General features: G+C 42.6%; 1 protein-coding gene across 1 annotated transcript in view; it reads left to right on the top strand.

Moving 5' to 3' along the window:
* Window positions 1-3475: 3475 nt before the first annotated feature.
* LOC133571079 (mitogen-activated protein kinase kinase kinase 2-like) overlaps window positions 3476-27279 on the top strand; it is a 36485-nt gene continuing 12681 nt past the window's right edge. Inside the window, 10 exon segments of the mRNA XM_061924123.2 lie at window positions 3476-3505; window positions 3508-3535; window positions 6425-6543; window positions 9534-9574; window positions 9648-9747; window positions 9853-9966; window positions 13613-13709; window positions 21547-21677; window positions 21759-21838; window positions 21914-21978. Of these exon segments, the coding sequence (XP_061780107.1) occupies window positions 3476-3505; window positions 3508-3535; window positions 6425-6543; window positions 9534-9574; window positions 9648-9747; window positions 9853-9966; window positions 13613-13709; window positions 21547-21677; window positions 21759-21838; window positions 21914-21978 (805 nt within the window).

Below are 27279 nucleotides of genomic sequence, written 5' to 3'. Positions count from 1 at the left end.
TCTGCTTCGGAGGCTGCGGAACCTCTTTCTAGAGTCCAGCAGTGAAAACAGTCCTTGGTGGGGGTGGGAGGAGTCTTTGCAGATTTTCTGAGCCCTGGTCAGGCAGCGGCTTTTTGCGATCTCTTGGATAGGAGGAAGAAGAGTCCTGATGATCTTTTCCGCCGTCCTCATATAAGATTATTAATGTATTATATTTAACAAGGTCATCACGTTTGAGCAACTTTGATTGCATAAACAGATTATGAGTATGTTCTAAATAACCAACGTTGTGAATGATCCGCACTGCTCTTTTCTGTAATATGATCAGAGGATGAATTGTGTTGTGGTAAGTATTCCCCCATACTTCAACACAGTATGTAAGGTATGGCAATACCAAGGTGCAGTATAGAGTACCGAGTGCATTTTCATTGAGGTATAGTTTTGCTTTGTTTATAAGTGAGAGGCTTTTGGATATTTGTGTTTTAATGTGTCTGCCATGAGGTTTTCCATGATATAATATAATTATTACTCCCAAAAATGTATTCTCATTTACGATTTCAATTTGGGTACCATCAATACTTAAATTCCGGAGCTTGTAACAGTGAAACAGGTGAGGAGCGAATGAGTGAAAAAATAGCACGTCTACTAGAAGTTTGGGATGTCACCATGATTGCTACTTTTTATTTGACATTTGATTAATAATCACTTAAGGCCCCATTTAAAATGTTGTTTTTGTTGAGTTTGGCAGCGCCAGTGGTAGTGTTTTGCCTGAAGGAAGACCACGTTTCCCATGAGTTCCAGCGCATAGCGTAGTAAATCGTCAGAAACGACTGTCACGTACATTCAAACTGACACGATAATACCACAATGGTTCAGTATGACTGATTTTTCCACAGTAGGAACCTACATATTTTACTAAAACTTTATATTTCCGGTTTGCAGTCATCCCGAGTCATACCAAAGACTATAAAAATGGGACCTATTACCTCCCTGCTTGGCACTCAGCATCATTTTAGTGAATCATATTTTGCTGTAATCTACTGTATAATTTGGTGCCTACAGTTGCTTTAATGGTGTGAAGTTAATGTTTTGTCTCAACGTTTAGATAGATTACGCTGTTTACTATTGTCTGGCAATGTTTAGTTTCCAACAATATTTAGCGATACCAAGATACCAAGATACTCTCTGAGCACTCCCCACAGGACTTCCCGAGGGACACGGTCGAATGCCTTCTCCAAGTCCACAAAACACATGTAGACTGGTTGGGCAAACTCTCATGCACCCTCAAGGACCCTGCCGAGAGTATAGAGCTGGTCCACAGTTCCACGACCAGGACGAAAACCACACTGTTCCTCCTGAATCCGAGGTTCGACTATCCGGCGTAGCCTCCTCTCCAGTACACCTGAATAGACCTTACCGGGAAGGCTGAGGAGTGCGATCCCACGATAGTTAGAGCACACCCTCCGGTTCCCCTTCTTAAAGAGAGGAACCACCACCCCGGTCTGCCAATCCAGAGGTACCGCCCCCGATGTCCACGCGATGCTGCAGAGTCTTGTCAACCAAGACAGCCCCACAGCATCCAGAGCCTTAAGGAACTCCGGGCGGATCTCATCTACCCCCGGAGCCTTGCCACCGAGGAGCTTTTTAACTACCTCAGCAACCTCAGCCCCAGAAATAGGAGAGCTCACCACAGACTCCCCAGGCACTGCTTCCTCATAGGATGATGTGTTGGTGGGATTGAGGAGGTCTTCGAAGTATTCCCTCCACCGATCCACAACATCCGCAGTCGAGGTCAGCAGAACACCATCCTCACCATACACGGTGTTGATAGTGCACTGCTTCCCCTTCCTGAGGCGGCGGATGGTGGTCCAGAATTGCTGACTGTCTGATTGTGGCAGTCCGCTCCCTGTATGCTCAGTGCCAGAGCTTGGTCCGCATTGCAGTAAGTCGGACACGTTTCCAGTGAGGGTTGGACTCCGCCAAGGCTGCCCATTGTCACCGATTCTGTTCATAACTTTTATGGACATAATTTCTAGGCGCAGTCAAGGCGATCTGGTTTGGTGGCTGCAGGATTAGGTCTCTGCTTTTTGCAGATGATGTGGTCCTGATGGCTTCATCTGGCCAGGATCTTCAGCTCTCACTGGATCGGTTCGCAGCCGAGTGTGAAGCGACTGGGATGAGAATCAGCACCTCCAAGTCCGAGTCCATGGTTCTCGCCCGGAAAAGGGTGGAGTGCCATCTCCGGGTTGGGGAGGAGATCTTGCCCCAAGTGGAGGAGTTCAAGTACCTCGGAGTCTTGTTCACGAGTGAGGGAAGAGTGGATCGTGAGATCGACAGGCGGATCGGTGCGGCGTCTTCAGTAATGCGGACGCTGTATCGATCCGTTGTGGTGAAGAAGGAGCTGAGCCGGAAGGCAAAGCTCTCAATTTACCGGTCGATCTACGTTCCCATCCTCACCTATGGTCATGAGCTTTGGGTTATGACCGAAAGGACAAGATCACGGGTACAAGCGGCCGAAATGAGTTTCCTCCGACGGGTGGCGGGTCTCTCCCTTAGAGATAGGGTGAGAAGCTCTGTCATCCGGGAGGAGCTCAAAGTAAAGCCGCTGCTCCTCCACATGGAGAGGAGCCAGATGAGGTGGTTCGGGCATCTGGTCAGGATGCCACCCGAACGCCTCCCTAGGGAGGTGTTTAGGGCACGTCCGACCGTTAGGAGGCCGCGGGGAAGACCCAGGACACGTTGGGAAGACTATGTCTCCCGGCTGGCCTGGGAACGCCTCGGGGTCCCACAGGAAGAGCTGGACGAAGTGGCTGGGGAGAGGGAAGTCTGGGCTTCCCTGCTTAGGCTGCTGCCCCCGCGACCCGACCTCGGATAAGCGGAAGAAGATGGATGGATGGATGGAAGATAAAGTATGTCGTTGCCGTGGAATGGGGAGGCTACAAGCGATTTATTGATCGTTGTTATTAATATTATTTATATTAAGTCTATGGAGAATAAAAAAAGTAGTTTATTTCAAGCTCATACAGAACTAGTGGTCACTACAAACTCAATATGTTGCTCACCTGGCTTCACTTGACAAGAGCTTAACACAGCAGCAACCTTTCTGTGTTTATTTGTTTTTAACAACTTTTTCCCATTCATGATGGGCTATTTTATTGAATTCTAAAATAATTTTTACCAAAATCCTTATTGTACCTATTTCTATAGGCATGAACAGTGCATGTATGCAGCATTTCCACTCTGTTTTTAATTGACTTCTTGCTACAAATATGCTTGTTTGCTCAAAATGTCTTTGAGTCCGTACGTCTGGCGTCTTGTGCAAACCAGCAACGTGTTTTGGCGGTAGTAAAATGTACTGTTGCTGATAATCTACTGTTACATGGTGCTGCTTGAAGACAGCATGTCAACCGAGTTTTCAGTTGTTCTAATGAGGCAAGCCGATTCCTGCTCCAACTTGTCTGTTGTGTGTGCTCTTACAGGAAAAGGAATCCCTTTGATGGGAGAATCCTCTTTCCTGGACTCTTGGCTTGGGTCAATAGCCGTGTCGTTATGATGGGTATGTATACCTGTTTACTGGATTACACCTAGGCCATGTCCACACGAACACAGAGATTTTCAAAATCTCATATTTAATGTTAAAACCGTCTCCATCCACACAAGTGTAGTTTCAAAACTGTCTGTCTACACACACACGAACACACCTGCTGTCATGCACATTCTGTCTAATCAGAAGCCTGAAAAAAGCATCAACAGCTGACTTGGTGGCATTACACCTCTGTTATGTTTATTTTAAATACTAGATGTACAATGACATGTATGTTATCTTTTAAACCAGCCTGCGTGTACACAGATCCCTGGGAACATTATGTATTTTTTTTTTCAGTGTTTAAAGCGTATATGCACGCTTTTGCTGCTGAAAGCCAACACTCATAGAATTATAACATGGTGATGTATTACATGTGCAGTGAAGTGTACATTATTTCTAAAATCAGCACGCACTAACGAGCCAAGAAAACCCTTTTGCATCTTTAAGTGCCTATACAGGTAAAAGCCAGTAAATTAGAATATTTTGAAAAACTTGATTTATTTCAGTAATTGCATTCAAAAGGTGTAACTTGTACATTATATTTATTCATTGCACACAGACTGATGCATTCAAATGTTTATTTCATTTAATTTTGATGATTTGAAGTGGCAACAAATGAAAATCCAAAATTCCGTGTGTCACAAAATTAGAATATTACTTAAGGCTAATACAAAAAAGGGATTTTTAGAAATGTTGGCCAACTGAAAAGTATGAAAATGAAAAATATGAGCATGTACAATACTCAATACTTGTTTGGAGCTCCTTTTGCGTGGCGCAGTGGAAGAGTGGCCGTGCGTGACCCGAGGGTCCCTGGTTCAATCCCCACCTAGTACCAACCTCGTCATGTCCGTTGTGTCCTGAGCAAGACACTTCACCCTTGCTCCTGATGGGTGCTGGTTAGCGCCTTGCATGGCAGCTCCCTCCATCAGTGTGTGAATGTGTGTGTGAATGGGTAAATGTGGAAGTAGTGTCAAAGCGCTTTGAGTACCTTGAAGGTAGAAAAGCGCTATACAAGTACAACCCTGGATTTCAGGAAACAGAGTGGACCGACACCAGCAGATGACATGGCACCCCAAACCATCACTGATGGTGGAAACTTTACACTAGACTTCAGGCAATGTGGATCCTGTGCCTCTCCTGTCTTCCTCCAGACTCTGGGACCTCGATTTCCAAAGGAAATGCAAAATTTGCATGGTTTTATGTACATATTTATATACAGATTTGAACAATTAGTGATTCACTGAAATATATTTATTAATTGTGGTTCTTTCAAAAAATATATCTTATAAAATATAAAAGCTAAAATGTCTCTTAAAGCTCTGCCCCTTTAATTAGTGAATACTAAATAATTTAACTTTAGCCTACTACTACAACCATATTATTTACCAGCAACATGAAGTGAAACAGAGGCAGAGGTGTCCTGCCACAGTCAGTCAACCTCCTCCTCCTCCTCCTGCTGCTGCTGAACAGGTCGTACCTGTGGTCCGGACTGTAGGCCTACCTCCTCTCCAAGTCCAGCCCTTTTCGGCCGTTGAAAATATTTTTCTATACTCATCTCTGTGAAGGAGTGAACATCCAACATTAGAATTTATTACTAACGAGCAGAAGCGCTCTATGTACAGTGCCGTCTAACCTTAAGCGGCAGCAGCTCAACACATGCAGGGTTCAACGTTAAGGTTTTTTTCTACTTGCCCGACTTCTCAAATCTACTTGCCCCAATATTTTTACTTGTCCTGCCTAGGTTTTTTTTTGGCTGTGTAGTGCTCATGGCTTATATCTTACTAAAATTCTTCCCGTTGACTATTTACAACACTACACAGTATTTATTATTATTATTATCTATAATTACATTTAAATGGCATTGCATACATGTCAAATTAAATGCTATTTCACATTATTTGACCAGTAGCAGTTACACCCATCTGAACAGGTCAGCCACCTGTTTAAAGCCCGATCACAGTTGAAATCTTGAAATGAAGGGCCTTTAATGGCCAAAACATTAACCTGGACAACATTTTTACAGCTGGTTGGCTCAGATTTTATTCTTTTCATTGCATTCACATGCTGCAGTGGACAGTGGACAATTTAGCTTCAGTCCATGTGTGTTTATTGACAACAGGGCTATAACCTGGACACGTTAGCTCGTCGGTGAAACGCTCGGTGAAATCGCGGATTAACGTTAAATATATGACGAGCCGCGAGCGATGCAGCTATAACCTATCTACCTATAACACCTGTAAAAATGAAGCAATGCTACCACGTTAGCAAGCGTTAGCTAGCCGGCTATGAGCCACCAAGCTGCTAACTATCGCCAAAAGGCACCATTTAAGTTTTTTCCCCATGGCATCCTATATCAAGGCTTTCAGCAGCTTTTGGACGTTTGAGGTAGAAACGTAGGAAGCGCCATCATTATGAAAAGTAGCCGGCGAGTATTTTGATCCCGTCCGTCCATCCGTCCCTCTTCTTATTCTTCTTCTTCTTCTTCTGTGCTATTGGCGGAGTTACAATGCATAGTAGGCTACCGCCACCTACTGCACCGGAGGTGTAACTACAAGCAACATTCACAGACAGTCCCATTGCTTTTATGAGCGGTCGAGCGAGTCAAAAGCCGAAAAATCCATTTGTGGCGGACGTAATTCTTTCGTGGCGGGCCGCCACAAATAAATGAATGTGTGGGAAACACTGCACTAAAATGTTCTCACCTGCAATAAAACTTTTATAATGCGAGTCATATACAGGAATGTAAGATGGTACAGTTTGCTGCCTCCAAAAATGACTTTTACTTTGAGAGTTTTCTCATTTTTATCTTCTACCTAATTTAAAGGTATTTATTTGTTTTTTCTTAAATTAAATGAACAGATGAGCAGGAGGCACTGCAGTCAATCATGCAGGACCTGGCAGAACTCCACCGCTCCAGCCGTCCTGCTGGGTTCCTGTCGGACCTGGGCAAACCCAAAGCCTCCTCGCCCAAGAACCTGGTAAGCACTGTGTTTGAACATACTCCTTTTCCATTATAGCTGTTGCTGGGTTAGTTGAGAGTAGGTTAAAAGATATGACGGCATATCTTTTGTTTTTAATAGTATACATGCCACGGGGTTGATGACACATTTTTTGTGTTTCTTGTCTACCGAGTAGCAAACTCTTTGGTGGGGTAGAGTTACATCCCATCCTGGCTTCTATACATATTACCTCTAAACAGTGTTACGCTCCTCAGAAGGTCAAATTAACTTTATATGATATGACTTCCAGTTTTAATGTCTTCCACAAGCCTCTGGGTTGTTGACAGCAGTGCTGAAATTAATGAGCAGCCTGACAAGTAAATATGACAAAGTGTACATACGGTAGTAGCCATCTAAAGTTCCCCTTCAGGCTGAACGCCAGCACATTTCTAGCTAATTTACAGCCAGGAACTTCCATCCTCAAAAGATGAGCTGCCATGGATCAGCTAAGTTTCAGCCAAGGGCCCATATAGAGACAGAGAACAAAGGGAACCATTGCACTAGTTTGCCTGTCCTATGTCTGAAATCTATCACGTCTACACTGGTCTATTTCTGCTTTGTTCCTGACTTAGGGTAATTTACAGTTTTATTTCGGGATTTTCAAATCATTTCTATTGTGCAAAGCGATGACTGTCTTTCATTGCTTGTGAGAGGACTGAGGAGTGATCACATTCATTTCATTTGAGCAAGCTTGCCGTATTATTAGACTATGCCTTCATTTGGAGTCTTTATTTTGTTTATACATGGGGCTAATACGTGTAGCTGTTGGCCAGTTGTAACTAAAATAGGCATAACCCCAAGCAAGCATCACAGAAACGCATTGCTTCCGACAGTCAACTAGACACATACATACTTTAATTAATAGTAAACCCTGTGACACACTGATATTTGTGCCACAAGAACAGAAACAGGTGGAGTGAGTTTGTGGTAGAGCCGTCTTAGAACTGGCTCGACTCAGCTAACCAACACCATTACTTAAATGTGCTATCCTGGAAAAGAGGTAATAGAGTGCAACCCGAGTTACTGCGCATAGAGGAGATTGACATACTGTACATCCCAGAACACGTCTGTGGGGGGGGCGGGCGTGGCCTGCGGACCTGCAGCGAAGCCGGTCCTGGCACACTCCGCTTCGCTGCAGGTCCGCAGGCCACACCCCCCCCCCCCCCCCCCCCCCCCCCCCCACAACGTCACTGTACAATTTCCATTCTTATGATGAATGCAAGCCACACTGATTTACTTCATGTTCACACTGTGATGGAACATAGATTGAATTTCAGTAAAAAATGCAGCGTATTTGCGGTATTGATGTGCCCCCACCTCTGCAGCATCGCGTGGACATCGGGGGCGGTACCTCTGGATTGGCAGACCGGGGTGGTGGTTCCTCTCTTTAAGAAGGGGAACCGGAGGGTGTGTTCTAACTATCGTGGGATCACACTCCTCAGCCTTCCCGGTAAGGTCTATTCAGGTGTACTGGAGAGGAGGCTACGCCGGATAGTCGAACCTCGGATTCAGGAGGAACAGTGTGGTTTTCGTCCTGGTCGTGGAACTGTGGACCAGCTCTATACTCTGGGCAGGGTCCTTGAGGGTGCATGGGAGTTTGCCCAACCAGTCTACATGTGCTTTGTGGACTTGGAGAAGGCATTCGACCGTGTCCCTCGGGAAGTCCTGTGGGGAGTGCTCAGAGAGTATGGGGTATCGGACTGTCTGATTTTGGCGGTCCACTCCCTGTATGATCAGTGTCAGAGCTTGGTCCGCATTGCCGGCAGTAAGTCGGACACGTTTCCAGTGAGGGTTGGACTCCGCCAAGGCTGCCCTTTGTCACCCATTCTGTTCATAACTTTTATGGACATAATTTCTAGGCGCAGTCAAGGCGTTGAGGGGATCCAGTTTGGTGGCTGCAGGATTAGGTCTCTGCTTTTTGCAGATGATGTGGTCCTGATGGCTTCATCTGGCCAGGATCTTCAGCTCTCACTGGATCGGTTCGCAGCCGAGTGTGAAGCGACTGGGATGAGAATCAGCACCTCCAAGTCCGAGTCCATGGTTCTCGCCCGGAAAAGGGTGGAGTGCCATCTTTGGGTTGGGGAGGAGACCCTGCCCCAAGTGGAGGAGTTCAAGTACCTCGGAGTCTTGTTCACGAGTGAGGGAAGAGTGGATCGTGAGATCGACAGGCGGATCGGTGCGGCGTCTTCAGTAATGCGGACGCTGTATCGATCCGTTGTGGTGAAGAAGGAGCTGAGCCGGAAGGCAAAGCTCTCAATTTACCGGTCGATCTACGTTCCCATCCTTACCTATGGTCATGAGCTTTGGGTTATGACCGAAAGGACAAGATCACGGGTACAAGCGGCCGATATGTGTTTCCTCCGCAGGGTGGCGGGGCTCTCCCTTAGAGATAGGGTGAGAAGCTCTGTCATTCGGGGGGAGCTCAAAGTAAAGCCGCTGCTCCTCCACATCGAGAGGAGCCAGATGAGGTGGTTCGGGCATCTGGTCAGGATGCCACCCGAACGCCTCCCTAGGAAGGTGTTTCGGGCACGTCCGACCGGTAGGAGGCCACGGGGAAGACCCAGGACACGCTGGGAAGACTATGTCTCCCGGCTGGCCTGGGAACGCCTCGGGATCCCCCGGGAGGAGCTGGACGAAGTGGCTGGGGAGAGGGAAGTCTGGGCTTCCCTGCTTAGGCTGCTGCCCCCGCGACCCGACCTCGGATAAGTGGAAGAAGATGGATGGATGGATGGATGTGCCTCCACATCATGTTGTTGTTATGGCAACAGTTAGCTGAAATTTAATGCCACTATAAATAATGTTTGTATACATTGACAAGAAAAACAGTAGACATGTATATTCAGTTTGTATTTATTACTGTAATGCTTTACAAATGACACCGCAACTCCTCTAATAATTTAAGAAAGTACAAAGCAATATGTAATTCCTCCTGAATTTTAACTTTCTCTCCATGTTTGCATTTGGGACAGAATGACATCAGAGTAAAATTCGAGTTCAAAGGCGAGAAGAGGTGAGACACAGACTTGGTTCATTACCCGTGCTACTCTGCGCACCCCTCTATCTCTGACCTTTTATTTTCGTAGAATTTTGCAATTCCGTCGCCCTCTCAAGTTGGACGACCTGAGGGCAAAAGCTAAGGTGGCTTTTGGTCAGACGATGGATCTTCACTACAGCAACAACGAGGTAGAACCAAAACTTTTGAGACCATTATTAGCCCGGTCAGTCATTTAAGATAAGCAATACATTCACTCAGCTCTCTTTGTTCATTTTGTCCTTTGGCTTTTGCAGCTGGTGATTCCGCTGACCGTTCAGGATGACCTGGACAAGGCCGTGGAGCTGCTGGATCGGAGCATTCACATGAAAAGTCTGAAGATCCTCTTGGTGCTGCAGCTCTCCTCACAGGTCATTTGGCTTTAGTCACACACCAAAAATATACCAGGAGATCTATTGTGATCTCAACTTGTGCTACACTTTGATAATCCCTGGTTAGGGTTGTGCAATATAAACAATAGATTGATACACTCAAAATCGGTCCTGTGTTAAGACATTCCAGCTGTGTCCTGCAAAACTGAGGGAGACAAGCTGCAACAGGTTGCGACAGACATGTTGTCAATGCAATGTAGCGTCCTAATGGCGAATGCAGTTAATGCCTGTCCACCAACAGTGCCTAGCGCTTCTGTTACTCTAATGCTCCATGACAGTGAATAAACTACATTTCTTTCAAGTACCATCATCACTGAAGGAATGGAGGAATAGCTAAACATGCGACACCAAGCAAGAGAGTAGGAGGAGATAAGAGGCCATGCTAAGCGCTGAATTAGCTTGAATGTAAAGCAGCAAAACAACAGAAGTGCTTATGTGTCGTCATGCTGGTTCACTTCCTCTTGTAGACCGCCTTGTGTCATATTCCTCCAGATAAATCACTCTCTTTTAAAAAAGCACAGCGGGTAGGTTCAATGTGCACAATTAAATAGCCCAAATGCTGAGACAGCAATGTGTTATATATATATATATATATATATATATATATATATATATATATATATATTAGGGATGTCCTAATATATAATGGGAAAATGCCGATCCAGATCCAGTTTTTAGAAAAAAAACCCGGTCCGTGTTTTCCAACGCACCTATTTAAATAATACATTCCACTTTTCTGCTGCTCCGTAATTTCCGTTCCGCATTTTCCAGCACACCTTCAACACATCCACAATTCTCACGCAGTTGATTTTAGCTGCTGGCATTACACGACAGTGTAATGCCAGCATTACAGCAATCACTCTTTCCTGTGTCTCCCTCTCACAGACAGCGAGCGCACCTTCTTACACACGTCACATACTGTCACGTCATACGTCACATACGTATACGTCCTCTCCCAGCAGAGAGCGAGGTAGCGGCATGGCTAACGTTAGCTGTGATGCTAGCGCAGCTGCTAAGGTGCGCGCCTGCTCAAGCGTCCTCTGCGCACGGCAAATCTATGCCACGCACAAAATCAAATAAAAAAATAAGCGCATAACAATTTTCGACACACGGACACGACAGAGACAACAGTTTTCGTCATCATTGTTCAAATATTGTGACGTCTGTCGAGACGCTTATCTCCATTCGGTGCCACACGTCCAGACTCCACACCATCAATATAGTATATATCTGTATCATGAATCAATTTAAGTGGACCCCGTCTTAAACAAGTGGAAAAACTTATTGGGGTGTTACCATTTAGTGGTCAATTGTACGGAATATGTACTTCACTGTGCAACCTACTAATAAAAGTCTCAATCAATTAATCAAAACACATAGAATCATCATACTGCTGTGATTATATGCATCAAGTGTTCATTCAAGGCTAAGGCAAAATATCGAGATATATATTGTGTATCGCAATATGACCTTAAAATATCGCAATATTAAAAAAAGGCCATATCGCCCAGCCCTAGTTCAATGATGCCATTTCTGTTTGTCATGTATAATTTTGTCTATTTTGTGTTTATCCTTGAATAAACAGGTCAGTTTCTTGTTACCAACCATTGTGTATTATTCAAACTCCCCTAATTCAGCTGGCTAGTTGTTATCAAGAGTACTAAAACCCTTTTCAACATGATTCTGACAACTAAGTAGGCTAAATAACTTTAATACATGCTCGGATAGGCCATTATCGGTCAGTATCGGTATCGGTCAGTATCGGTATCGGATCGGAAATGCAAAAACAATATAGGTATCGGATCGGAAGTGCAAAAACCTGGATCGGGACATCCCTAATATATATATATATATATATATATATATATATATGTATATATATATATATATATATATATATATATTAGGGCTTTCAAACGATTAAAATATTTAATCGCAATTAATTGCCTTTTGCTCATTGTTAACTTAGAACTAATTGCGAAAATCGCAAATAGATATCATTTTTCATAATTAATAAATGTACCCTAGACAGATGATTTTGAAGTTTTTAATACCATGACTGGACAATTAATTTGCTTTAATGCGGTCACAAACCTTTTCGAGCCCAAGATGCCTGGTCTCAGCCAAAAGCCAAAGCAAGATCTACCCCTGCGTCAACTGTTTTATACATACCAATATTTTGGTACTGACACCAAAATGTTTTTGATACTTTTCAAAATAAAGGGGTCCACAAAAAATTTCGTATGGGCTTCATTTTAACAGAAATTCTTACGATACATTAATATGTTTCATTCAGCACTTAAAAACACTATTTTACAATATTAAAATACAAATTAAAAGGCATTCATACACTGGGCTATTCTTATTGCACTCTAAGAACACTTTACAAGTGTATATATATTACATGTATAGCCTGCCATAATCTAGAATTAGGTTAAACTAGAACTAGAAAGCTTTATTGACATTATATTAAATGCTTCATAATTTATGGTTGCCACTCTTGGTCTGTGCTTTAAAACAAATACAATAATTAATAAATACTAAAAATGATGCTCTGGCTAAAAGTACACAGGTAAGACATGTAGCAGATAAAACGCATTGTTTAATATAAAACACAAATTGTAGGAATTTGGAACAAAAATTCAATCATTTTCACTTGCATTAATTTAATTTACGTGGGCGGTTTGGACTGCACTAATAATTGGACCGCGACCCCAAAAGGGACAAGCGGTAGAAAATGGATGGGTGTTAACATTTTATTGTCAAATGCCACATTTGGCGAGTCATGTTTTAAAGCACGCTTTGCAGCCTGACACTAACGTGTTTAAAGCGTCACCTCAAGCATCACCTCAAAACCTCAATATTGCGCTTCACGCACACTCTTTATTAAAGCTGGGGTATTTAAGTTATATTCTTTAACAAAAAAAAAATAAAAAAATCATATTACCATCATGCAGTATATCGTAACAGTAATCATTTCTGAAAAAATTGTACGTCTGTGTGTCGTCTGTGCCTTACAATTAAGTACTTTAGTAAATAAAACCCCGGAAGACAAAATAATTTGTTTTCGTGGCGGTCACAAGATTTAGAGAAAGGAGGGGTGAGCAGAGCTGATGCGATATATATTGAAGCTTGTGTATGGTGCAAACTTGTTTTCAGTAAAGCATTGCTGCCGAACACTCACCTGGAAGGATCGCAACACCCGCGCTTGCTGTTACAGCATATACTGACATTTGTACCTGTAGATTTGTCCTGACAAAAGCCAGTATCTTGATTGTTCAGCGACATCATTTCAATGATTAAATCGCAAAATCGCATTTTTTTCTGGCGATAATCAGCACATTTGTGGGGACGTATATGCTGAATCGAGAATATGGGGGGATCTAATATATAATCATTAAATCTACGACTACAATAATGAATGACTTTGACAGTCTTTATTTAATCAATTATAACTTAGCAGGTTTGTCTTTGTAAAGATGAGTAAGAAACAGATCAGTCTTGTTAAACAGCATATAAGGTGGATACATTGTACAACTTCAGTATTAAAATTTTCAGTTTGAGATGGGATACAATGTGCATTTTTAATGTTTATAGGTTTGACCTTTTTTTTTGCTTTTTACAGAACTCTTCCTGCAATATGGGCCTTCTGCCTTCCTCTGAGGAGTTGGACAACACAGGATTCAGAGTCCCAGACAAAAAGAGCTTGCTTGGATCATTAGGTAGGAAAATAGCAATATTTCTACCGAATCACCTAACTATGAGATTTTGCGACTCAGTTGTCATGCTAACAGAATTAGCTGACGTTAGGTCTTTTTCCACCGAAAGTACAGGAACTTTAAGTTCTTGAAACCTTTAGTTTCTGGAACTATAGGTTCATGATGACCTGTGTGGTTTGTTTGTCCACCGCATTTCACACTTTAGAGTAGGTTGTACAAATCAGGTTGATGACTTATGGAGTAGTGTTTATCTACACTGATACCATATAAATTAACAGACAATATTAGGTCATATTTATTTTACTAAAAGTGTAGGTAAATGACAAAACTATATGATTTCTTTTTTAAAGTTTTACCGGATTTTACATAAAAATTCAGGCTTTTGTCTATAGTGTGCAACAATCAGAAAGTGGTCGCCCCAGCAAATGATGAATTCATGAGTGGGTCAGGCGATTCCTTATGGTCTATTTCAGCTGTAAATAGCAACAATTCATACCTGCCAACTACGGTTTTCCCGTAATTAGTACGGTTTTCATCAACCTATTCCGGGTTACGGTTGCAGTGATAAAAAATACGGTTTTTCATTAATTAAAAAAAAAAAGTTTTTTAAAAGTTTTAATCACGAAATCGCGTAACAACAATGACAATCGACACTGCTTCCCGTAACTTCCTATCGAGCCATTCCGAATGCCATGTGCGAGGCTATTTATAGCACCGCTGCCAAGCACGAGGCACCAGTTGTATGGCGTCACATTAGTGCCAAAAATCCGAGCGCATAAAAACTGTTATCGCGCGCTGATTCTCCACTTCGTGCGCGCGCGCAACACCATTTTGCGCGCGCGTGGTGCCTTTTAGTGCGCGCACGGTGCCTTTCTGCGTGCTCTCTGTGTACTCCTGGCATCTCTCCTCGCGCTGTCATGTTTCTTTTTGGCACTTTGGGGGCGGGTATGCTTAGACGGCCTCTTCTTTCTGATTGGTCCGGCGAAAAACGCTGAAAAATGCTCAGAGCCAATCAGAAGTATAGCAGGGCGGGTCATCGTCAATATGTATCAAGATTTACGGAGGAAGAAATGGATAAAAAAATGTTGCGCGCTGATGAAGGTTATTTCATACCACATAAACACAATACAGGGTAACACAAAATGTGACCCAAATAAATAATAAGACAACAAACACCATAATCACATCTTTCAGCCAGAACTGATCCACCAGCAATAACATTATTTTATATTTTCACTTCTTCTTGAACATTTGTTTTCTAATTTATGGAATTTCTTTTGATTCAGCCATAAAATTAATGAAATAATCTTTGAATTTTGTTTTTAAAATGTTAAAAATAGCCTTTTAATAATGTATTCTGAAACAGTTTAAAATAATCAGAGAACTGACTAACACTGACCCTACACAACTATGTTGCACAATTAAGTCTTTTTTTTTTTTAAAGCGAAAGAGGTAATTTCAACAGCATCCTATGTCATATCTACCGTATTTTCCGCACCATAAGCCGCCCTGGGTTATAAGCCGCGCCTTCAATGAACGGCATATTTCAAAACTTTGTCCACCTATAAGCCGCCCCGTGTTATAAGCCGCATCTAACTGCGCTAAAGGGAATGTCAAAAAAACAGTCAGATAGGTCAGTCAAACTTTAATAATATATTAAAAACCAGCGTTCTAACAACTCTGTTCACTCCCAAAATGTACGGTAATGTGCAAATGTGCAATCACAAACATAGTAAAATTCAAAATAGTGCAGAGCAATAGCAATGTCACAACACACAAAATAAACATAACGCTCACTTTCTGAAGTTATTCTTCATTCATAAATCCCTCGAATTCTTCTCCTTCGGTGTCCGAATTAAAAAGTTGGGCGAATACGGGATCCAAAATGGCCGGCTCCGTCTCGTCGAAGTCATCAGAGTCAATGTTGCTATTGTTGTCCAGCAGTTCCATGAATCCTGCCTTCCGGAAAGTTCGGACCACAGTTGAGACCGATATATCCGCCCAGGCATTTACAATCCACTGGCAGATGTTGGCGTATGTCGTCCGGCGCTGTCTCCCTGTCTTTGTGGCGCAGGTCATCTTGTTGCTTCCTCTACCTACGCACCATTCATGTTCAATTCTCTTGATGCTGCTCTATTTCCGTGTTCTACTGCGTGACTTATTGCCTTGAGTTTGAATTCTGCGTTGTACGCGTGTCTCTTAATAGGAGCCATTTTGTGGTCTTTACAGATGTAAACACACAAATGAAATGAAACGTAATATCCGCGCGCTTCTTCTTCTACGGGGGCGGGTGGTTGCTTACAGTAGAAGAAGAAGCGCTTCCTCTTCTATGGGGGCGGGTGCTTACCTTGGCGGTTGCTTACCGTAGAAGAAGAAGCGCTTCCTCTTCTACGGGGAAAAAAGATGGCGGCTGTTTACCGTAGTTGCGAGACCTAAACTTTATGAAAATGAATCTTAATATTAATCCATATATAAAGCGCACCGGGTTATAAGCCGCACTGTCAGCTTTTGAGTAAATTTGTGGTTTTTAGGTGCGGCTAATAGTGCGGAAAATACGGTACATTTAATAAGATTTGTAACAAGGCAAACCGTTTGTAAATTGGTCGAAAATCGAGCAAGTTATGGTAATTTAAGTAGTACATGTACCATTGACATCAATGTAATGATTGAGGTTAGATGTCTGAAGTAAGATGGCTACAACGTTGCTACGCTGGAGAATGATTGGTCATATGAAAAATGCTCACAGCCAATCAGAAAGAAGGGGCCGTCTAAGCATACCCGCCCCCAAAGTGCCAAAAAGAAACATGACAGCGCGAGGAGAGATGCCAGGAGTACACAGAGAGCGCGCAGAAAGGCGTCGCGCGCACGCAGAAAGGCACCGCGCGCACGCAGAAAGGCACCACGCGCGCGCAAAATGGTGTCGCGCGCGCGCACGAAGTGGAGAATCAGCGCGCGATAACAGTTTTTATGCGCTCGGATTTTTGGCACTAATGTGACGCCATACAGTTGCCATTGTTTCCAAACGAGCGAACGATCATGGAGTCAGCCGGAGAAAAATCGCAAACGAGTCTTAAACCGAAAAGAAAACTGCAGTCATTCCGTGAAGAATATTCAAAAGCCTATCCGGGAATAATTATCCGTTCCAAAAAGGGCGAAAACTACGCGAATTGCACCTTGTGCAGACAAGATTTTTCGATCGGACACGGAGGAATTAGCGATGTAAAAGACCACGTTGGGACAAAAAAACACAAGTCTAATGCCGTTGCTAGCGATACAAGTGGAAAACTTTCAACGTTTTTCGTCGCCCAAACAGTGATGGTTTTAGCAACATTTTAACCTGTCTGAATGCTAATAATCATTTTGGTTTTTCTGATTTCAAAAGTTGGCAGGTATGCAACATATAGAGAACAAATGTCAGTGTTTATCCTGCGGCGACAAAACAAACGCATCAGATTTAGCTTGTGAGCATTAGCATTCGGTTCACTCGAGTTGAGACGAATCACTACACCAATGGCGTGTCACTGACTATTTGTACTGCATGTAAAAAAGTAAATATTTTAATATTTTTAATGTAATTTGCGTTTGTTCTACTCGTCATTTAGCTATAAGGTCAGAATCGAAGTCCGGCTGAAAACCTTGTATTCCTCTATAAATATGTGTAAAAAAATCGAAAAATAAAAATCAGTCCACTTTTCATAGTTTCGCCTATTGAAATGAATTTGGAAAAGAATAATAAACAGCATTCTTTTTCGTTTTATGGCGAGTTGCGACCAATGTTATTAGGTGCATACCCCATAAACAGCTTTAAACTGCACACTAAATAAACAAGTTGTCATCGCATACTGCAATTGCGGTTGGAACTTTGAATACAAAGTTTTAGAATCACCCCCTTCTGTGTTCAGCCAATCAGCGGTCGACAGCACAGCCCGCCCACTCTAAAGATTTGAATATACTTATGCGTCGCGTAGCTTGCATCCCCCCTGATGGCATCTTGTTTGATTTATAGTTCTTCCCTGGTGGGTGGCGCCATATGTGTAATTCCCTTCCAGTGTTTCCCACAGGACAGGCATCTATTTGTGGTGGTGTGGTCGGGGTGCGGGGGGTGACGGCCGCAGCGGCGATGACCAAAAAGAACGCGGAGTTGGAATATAAGTACAAGACTTTATGTACATATTTAGCTCATTAAAATTACCGACAGGAAGGCGAGAAACACTTTATTTCAACAGACTCTGGCGCCGTACCTGTCGTCAAAACTCCAAAGACCGACTGCACAGTTGCGCTAACAAAATAAGAGTCTCAGAAAGGCTGGCGTGCACAAGCTAGCAAGCTACGGAGTTTGCCGACAATGTATTTCTTGTAAAGTGTATACAAAGGAGTACAGAAGCTGGACAAATAAGATGCCAAAAACCAACCACTTTCATGTGGTATTGGACAGAAAGGAGGACTTTTTTTCTCCTCCATTCGAAAATGCGGACGTTATCAGCACCACTGTCTGATTCCTATCAATGCAAGTCATCACAATCAGGTAATACACCAACTTATATTCTTGTCTTCATGAAAGAAAGGAATCTATATGTGTTAAACATGCTTGTATTATCTTTAAACACCTTTAACTTGTTAACAATATTAACTATATGTGTTAAACATGCTTGTATTATCTTTAAACACCTTTAACTTGTTAACAATATTAACTATATGTGTTAAACATGCTTGTATTGTCATTAAACACCTTTAACTTGTTAACAATATTAACTATATGTATTAAACATACTTGTATTATCATTAAACACATTTAATTTATTAACAATATGTGTTAAACATGCTTGTATTATCTTTAAACACCTTTAACTTGTTAACAATATTAACTATATGTATTAAACATACTTGTATTATCATTAAACACCTTTAATTTATTAACAATATTAACTATATGTGTTTAAACATGCTTGCATTATCATTAAACACCTTTAACTTGTTAACAAAAACATATATTTCATAAATAAGTAATTATAATTATATATATGAATGAGGTAGATCCCCACGACTTGATCAATTGAAAAGTAGCTCGCCTGCAGAAAAAGTGTGAGCACCCCTGAGTTACACCCATCTGAACAGGTCAGCCACCTGTTTAAAGCCCGATCACAGTTGAAATCTTGAAATGAAGGGCCTTTAATGGCCAAAACATTAACCTGGACAACATTTTAACAGCTGGTTGGCTCAGATTTTATTATTTTCATTGCATTCACATGCTGCAGTGGACAGTGGACAATTTAGCTTCATTATTACTGCAGTATCTGAAGCACCGTCTCCACGTGTGTTTATTGACAACAGGGTTATAACCTGGACACGTTAGCTCGTCGGTATTGTAACACGTGACGTGACAACAGCGGCGGTGTTAATGAAGCAGCGTCAGGCTGCTCACCGTGAGTGAAACGCTCGGTGAAATCGCGGATTAACGTTAAATATATGATGAGCCGCGAGCGATGCAGCTATAACTTATCTACCTACAACCTATATTACCCTCGTATTTTGATCCGGTCGGTCCGTTCTTTTACTCCGCCGTCTTCTTCTTCTTCTTCTTCTGGCCCACCAGGTGAATTAAGTGCTATTGGCGGAGTTACAATGCATAGTAGGCTACCGCCACCTACTGCACCGGAGTTGTAACTACAAGGTACATTCACAGACAGAGTCCCATTGCTTTTATGAGCGGTCGAGCGAGTCAAAAGCCGAAAAATCCATTTGTGGCGGACGTAATTCTTTCGTGGCGGGCCGCCACAAATAAATGAATGTGTGGGAAACACTGCCTTCCAAAACACTAAGAAGCAGTATGTCCTGATAGAACAACCACAGCTATGTTGACTAAATATTTACTTTTTCGTGAAGAGTGACGACAACCGCAACAGTGACATTTTTGTGTACACTCGAACTAATCATTCAGAATCAGCAATTTACTTTTAATGGACGTTTTACTCATAAACCAGAGGAAAAGATATTTGTGACGATGGACTGTGTAACTTTTTAACGAGTCGTGGCAAAGGACGTTATTACTATTTGCACCGCTATTTGGCCGTTATTATCCATCCATCCATCCATCCATCTTCTTCCGCTTATCCGAGGTCGGGTCGCGGGGGCAGCAGCTTAAGCAGGGAAGCCCAGACTTCCCTCTCCCCAGCCACTTCGTCCAGCTCCTCCCGGGGGATCCCGAGGCGTTCCCAGGCCAGCCGGGAGACATAGTCTTCCCAGCGTGTCCTGGGTCTTCCCCGTGGCCTCCTACCGGTCGGACGTGCCCGAAACACCTTCCTAGGGAGGCGTTCGGGTGGTATCCTGACCAGATGCCCGAACCACCTCATCTGGCTCCTCTCCATGTGGAGGAGCAGCGGCTTTACTTTGAGTTCCCCCCGAATGACAGAGCTTCTCACCCTATCTCTAAGGGAGAGCCCCGCCACTCGGCGGAGGAAACTCATTTCGGCCGCTTTTACCCGTGATCTTGTCCTTTCGGTCATGACCCAAAGCTCATGACCATAGGTGAGGATGGGAACGTAGATCGACCGGTAAGTCGAGAGCTTTGCCTTCCGGCTCAGCTCCTTCTTCACCACAACGGATCGATACAGCGTCCGCATTACTAAAGACGCCGCACCGATCCGCCTGTCAATCTCACGATCCACTCTTCCCCCACTCGTGAACAAGACTCCGAGGTACTTGAACTCCTCCACTTGGGGCAAGATCTCCTCCCCAACCCGGAGATGGCACTCCACCCTTTTCCGGGAGAGAACCATGGACTCGGACTTGGAGGTGCTGATTCCCATCCCAGTCGCTTCACACTCGGCTCCGAACCGATCCAGTGAGAGCTGAAGATCTTGGCCGGAGGAAGCCATCAGGACCACATCATCTGCAAATAGCAGAGACCTAATCCTGCAGCCACCAAACCAGATCCCCTCAACGCCCTGACTGCGCCTAGAAATTCTGTCCATAAAGGTTATGAACAGAATCGGTGACAAAGGGCAGCCTTGGCGGAGTCCAACCCTCACTGGAAACGTGTCCGACTTACTGCCGGCAATGCGGACCAAGCTCTGACACTGATCATACAGGGAGCGAACTGCCACAATAAGACAGTCCGTTACCCCATACTCTCTGAGCACTCCCCACAGGACTTCCCGGGGTACACGGTCGAATGCCTTCTCCAAGTCCACAAAGCACATGTAGACTGGTTGGGCAAACTCCCATGCACCCTCAAGGACCCTGCCGAGAGTATAGAGCTGGTCCACAGTTCCACGACCAGGACGAAAACCACACTGTTCCTCCTGAATCCAAGTTATTAAGTACACAAAATCCGTTTTCATGCAAATGTTTATTCACTGTTGTTTTATTTCATAAAATAATTTGTGCATTTCAAACCCTGAGTCTGCTGTCCTATGGTCGGTAACCCTCCTCTTCAAAAAGCTGACCAATTACAGCTCTGTGGTCTGCGTCAGCATGAACCTAGAATTGTTGGAAGGTGCACGCAGGGCTTGCGGGAAGGTATGCAGGGGGAGGGGCAAGATGGCCTCGCTGACTATACACCAGGCTTAAGGTTCATAGAACCTTTCAAAAGTCCCACCTCGCTACTAGGAACTAAAAATAGTTACTGAAGAACTAAATCTACCCAGGTAGTTTTTGGTGGAAACACATAGAGAGGGTACTTAATTTACCCGGGTAAATGGTAAAGTTCCTGAAAAGGTTCCTGTTGTGGAAAAGGGCCTATGTTCCAGGGCTGCATGTCACTGTTGCCGTCAGTAAATCCAAGTGTGTCAGAGGCTCAATAATTTGATATTAAAATAAACATTGTGTCCAACTTGTTCAGGATCTCATTCAGCGGATCGTAGCTCTCCTCCACCTGGATATATTCCTGACGCACTCCAGCAGGTGGCGAGGAATGGATCCTTCACAAGTATTAACAGCGAAGGAGAGTTCATTCCAGAAAGCATGGACCAGGTGCTCATCTTCAGTTTAGTACTTAAACCTTCCAATTCTTTGTGCATGGGAAGTATGATGAGTGCATACTTTTTTCCTTAGATGCTGGACCCTTTGAGCATGAGCAGTCCGGAAAACTCTGCATCTGGTAGCTGCCCTTCTTTGGACAGCCCTCTGGACAGGTGAAGACACATTTTGGCAGTCGGCATGAGCTTGCATATTACCATACTTGACTGAGATGTTCGTCTGTTAAACAGCGACTACCCAAAGTCGAGGATGCCAAGAGCACAGAGCTACCCTGACAACCACCAGGATTTTTCAGGTGCAGGTACTGTGTATATACAGTGGAGGAAATCATTATTTCATCACCTATTGATTTTGTTAGTGTATTTTTTTTTGTTTTAAGTCATTTTTAGTCAGGTTGTTAATCAGATCGAGACAGAATATCAAAATGCAATTCTACAAAAATACATTTTAAATAAGTGTCATAAATTAATGACGGACATAGGTATTTCATCCCCTACTAACCAGCAATAATTCTTACTCCCACAAACTAAAGCACACACATGTCCTCTCCTGTCCTTTGTTGCGTTTGGGACCAGTTGTTCCTCCCAGGGAATTCAAGTCACAATTCGCTCCCAAGTTCTTTCCGACACTTAAAGCTGAGTTGAAAAACCACCAGAGACAGAATAGGTATTTTGTTGTATATTCTCAAAGCTTTGCCAATATACATTGATTGAGACCAGTCTAACCCTAGAACATTCTATTGCGCCTCCCAAAATGGTCTGTCTTCCCGGTCCCACCACCCTCTCTCTCGTCCCATCTCTGTAGACAAAACAAATGCTAGTCAAAACACATTACAAAGAACTCAAGGTTAACACACACAGTATACTTGCTGACAGAGCATCAAGAGAAGAAATGGAAAACACGAGCTGTTTTAGAAAGGGAGGAACAACTTAAATTCGGATATATGTAAATATCTGCCTCCGACAATTCCCCCTTCAGATCTTCTAAAAAGATCTTTATCACTAGTACAACACTTCTAAAATACGCCCCTCTTTGAGCAAGCTAGTAAAAAATTAAAAGCATAGTTACATGGGAGATAAACGGATGGAATCTATGTCAATGTCGTCACTCTCAGGGAAGGAAACTAGCATTTCTCGAAAGTCACCACTTTGCCAGACCCCCTTCAGGGACACAGCAAACCCAGGTTGTTCAGCAAGCCCCTCAACAGCATCATGGGAGGAACAACTTAAATTCAGATATATGTAAATATCTGCCTCCGACACCTTTCAGCCAGAAGCATAGTAAAAAAGAGACTACTGTTTGTGCAATGAATGCTTCCGACTTTGCCCGCTAAGCCGTGCCGCCCTGATTAGTGTTGTTATAACCCACAAGATTTTGACAAAGATGGCAGACAATCAGCAATCACTTGCTCGAATCTCAGACAAAATTAGCATAACTTTCCTTCCCAATAATGAAAATCTATTGCCAAGATCACGGAAAATGGAGCTGAACTACTTTACCCAAGGTGTACATTCTTGAAATGTGTGTTTCAAAGGCATGTTTCGCCACCACATAGACTGCACATTAAAATGTTCCCAGAAAAGATTCCTTCTGCTATTACTTTTAAGAATCACCCTGATAGATAGCCACATCAAAGTTTGAAAAAGTGTTGCTTTCCACCACATGCTACGTCTTTACTGTTTATAAAAAATATTTCCATCCATCCAACCATTTTTTACTGCTTGTCCGTTTCGGGGTCGCGGGGGGTGCTGGAGCCTATCTCAGCTGCATTCGGGCGGAAGGCGGTGTACACCCTGGACAAGTCGCCACCTCATCACAGGGCCAACACAAAATAGACAACATTCACACTCCCATTGACACACTAGGGACCATTTAGTGTTGCCAATCAACCTATCCCCAGGTGCATGTCTTTGGAGGTGGGAGGAAGCCAGAGTACCCGGAGGGAACCCACGCAGTCACGGGGAGAACATGCAAACTCCACACAGAAAGATCCCGAGCCCAGGATTGAACCCAGTACCTTTGTATTGTGAGGCACAGAAACTAGCCCCTGTACCACCGTGCTGCCCAGGCTGTAGCATAAAATGTGTAAAAAGTGAAGCGCTGTGAATACTTTCCGGCAAAATAGGGCCAAATGTTTTTACTTGAACAGATTAACTTTGTAATTTTAGGTTTTGATGATGAATTGTGAAAAATACATCCTTGCATTCAAATTAAAAATAAGTGCACACAATTTATTTTCAGGTTGAATATAATTTCAAAATTCGCCCTCATTATTAGTTAGAATTATTTAAATTTTTCATTTTCATATGTTTTGATATCTTTTAGCTTCTGTTTTTCAGATTAAAACCTTATTTTCCAGTTTGCGTTTTTTTTTTTTTCCAGTTTGAGACTTATGACAGACAGCTCAGCAAAAAGATAAGAAAACTTAGGAACTATTTCTGTTCAACCCAACACTTCATATAGGCTACACCAGTGGTTCTCAAATGGGGGTACGCGTACCCCTGGGGGTACTTGAAGCTATGCCAAGGGGTACGTGAGATTGTTTTTTAAATATTCTAAAAATAGCAACAATTCAAAAATCCTTTATAAATATATTTATTGAATAATACTTCAACAAAATATCAATGTAAGTTCATAAACCGAACATCAAATCAAGTAGGCTATTCCATTCATTACAATGCAACAATTCAATATTCAGTGTTGACAGCTAGATTTTTTGTGAACGTGTGCCATAAATATTGATGTTAAAGATTTCTTTTTTTGTGAAGAAATGTAAGTTAAGGATCTCTATTACAATCCCCAAAGAGGGCACTTTAAGTTGATGATTACTTCTATGTGTAGAAATCTTTATTTATAATTGAATCACTTGTTTATTTTTCAACAAGTTTTTAGTTATTTTTAGATCTTTTTTTCCAAATAGTTCAAGAAAGACCAATACAAATGAGCAATATTTTGCACTGTTATACGATTTAATAAATCAGAAACTGATGACATAGTGCTGTATTTCTTTTTCTTTCAACCAAAAATGCTTTGCTCTGATTAGGGGGTACTTGAATTAAAAACAATTTCACAGGGGTTACATCACTGAAAAAAGGTTGTGAACCACTGGGCTACACCATGCAATTGTCAGTGAAAGAAGTGATGCCAGTGAGACTTCAAGGCTGTTTTAAACAGCACTTAGTACAAATTGCAGAACTGGAGTGACAGGTTATGCCAAATTATGCACTTCAACAGCCAATCTTTAAATTCCGATTACCGCAAAGCACCAGCACAGTGGTTAGTACGCGTGCCTCACAATACAAAGGTCTTGGGTTCGATCTTGAGTTTGCATGTTCTCCCCGTGACTGCGTGGGTTCCCTCCGGCTTCCTCCAAAGACATGCACCTGGGGATTGGCCCCTCCCACCTCCAAAGACATGCACCTGGGGATAGGTTGATTGGCAACACTAAATGGTCCCTAGTGTGTGAATGTTAGTATGAATGTTGTCTGTCTATCTGTGTTGGCCCTGTGATGAGGTGGCGACTTGTCCAGGGTGTACCCCGCCTTCCACCCATGTGCAGCTGGCATAGGCTCCAGCATCCCCCGTGACCCCATAAGGGACAAGCGGTAGAAAATGGATAGATGGACCATGAGCGCTGCACAGTATTTTGTTAGCTAATTGCAATGATGGCGTCTGGCTCTGCAAGCTCTTCTTCTGGAACTAGCAGTGGTGATGTGCAATACCACTGATTTTATTTCTGATCCAAGACACCGATACTTTGTGCTAACATACCCGATGTGACTGGAAGAATTGAGTTAAAATTGTAGTGTATTTCAAGTGTTACTGCTCTGGGGAAATCATCTTCAAATGATATAAAATCACAGGGTGAAACAAATGATGGCGGTATTCTGCACTGAATGTGTCACCAAATAGCCATCAATGAAAGGATACTTAGTAACCAATTTTAATTGCCAGTCATTTTCCTAAATAGAAAAATGACAGACCGAATGACTGCGCACTGCACATTGTGCCGCTGCACTTGTATATTACGTACTTAGGCAGAAAAAAAAGTAGCTCCCACCAATTGCGTTTCATTTAAACAAGATCTCAATGATTTAGTTAATGTTCACGTTATCAATATGAATGATCTGAAATATAACTAATGTATCTAAAGTATCAATTTATTTATTTTGACAACTTGTCCCAGGTTTTCTTTAATCTTTTTCTAAATCCCAAACTCCCCGAGCTTAAAGAATTTGTGCGAGAGTTTAGGCAAGAGAGAAACGGTGTCTCGATTCTTAAGTATGATGAAAGAATTTACAAATAATCTTTCATATGCCTTTGATACAAAATGTTAAGTTGAACTGAATTAGTTCCCAGGTTCCCTGAAGGCAACGTGATAGGGGACACCCCTTATCCTTTTGCTAAGCTGTGTCATGAATGGGTAGAGTAGCCAGAAATTGTACTCAAGTAAGAGTACTGTTACTTCAGAGATTTATTACTCAAGTAAAAGTAAGGAGCAGTCACCCAAATATTTCCTTGAGTAAAAGTAAAAAGTATGTTGTGAAAAAACTACTCAAGTACTGAGTAACTGATGAGTAACCTGTTCGTTTAATGATGACGGCAACAAATAATGCACGAAAACATAAAAATAGCAATGAGCAAATTCAGAGCCAGGAATATCTCTTAAGCAACTAAAACATTGATGTATATTAAATAATAATACATTAACATAAAAAAAATTAAGGCAAATTGAGCCACAATAACTTAACAGCACCATAGGCTCAGTAGGCAGAGATTACAAAGGAAAATAACAAGTTAGCCTTTACGCAAACCATAAACTGATAGGTGTGGGCTGCATCTGGGAACACACTGTGCACTTCTGATTGGTGTTTCTATGCATGTGTGTGTGTGTCTTTGTCTGTCTCTCTATGAGGCTGCAGTGCGTTAATAAATGTCCCCACACGATGTACATTTGACAGTGATTCATAGCAGGGAAGCTAACATCAGCCTACGGTGACAGCCAAAATATCTACTAACGTTACTTACCGTCATGTGCTTCCTCAAATTTGACGTTGAGTTCATGTAAGCTTAAGCTTGTCGCCGCTGAAACTTTATGTGCAGTTAATCATGTGACCGCCTGGCTCTGTTTGATTGATGAAACGGAGTCAAACATCACCAGTGACTGTATTTGATTGGTGAAACGGAGTCAAACGTCACCAGTGACTGTATTTGATTGGTGAAACGGAGTCAAACGTTACCAGTGACTGTATTTGATTGGTGAAACGCAGGCATGTGATAGATCCTACTTTGAAGGTCTGTCTGACAAACCAAAACAAACAAAGCGTGCATTAACAGATGGATAAAAATCAGTAGCGAGTAGCGAGCTGAATGTAGATAAATGGAGTGGAGTAAAAGTAGCGTTTCTTCTCTATAAATATACTCAAGTAAAAGTATGTTGCATTAAAACTACTCTTAGAAGTACAATTTATCCCAAAAGTTACTCAAGTAGATGTAACGGAGTAAATGTTGCACGTAACTACCCACTAGAGATGCGCGGTTTGCGGGCACAACCGCGGATTATCCGCGGATCGGGCGGATGAAATTTAAAAAAATT

The sequence above is a fragment of the Nerophis lumbriciformis genome, linkage group LG28 (genome assembly GCF_033978685.3).
Source record: "Nerophis lumbriciformis linkage group LG28, RoL_Nlum_v2.1, whole genome shotgun sequence".
In the NCBI taxonomy this organism is placed as follows: Eukaryota; Metazoa; Chordata; class Actinopteri; order Syngnathiformes; family Syngnathidae; genus Nerophis; species Nerophis lumbriciformis.
The sequence above is the reverse complement of the archived record's forward strand: the minus strand, read 5'-3'. Positions and strand labels throughout refer to the sequence as shown.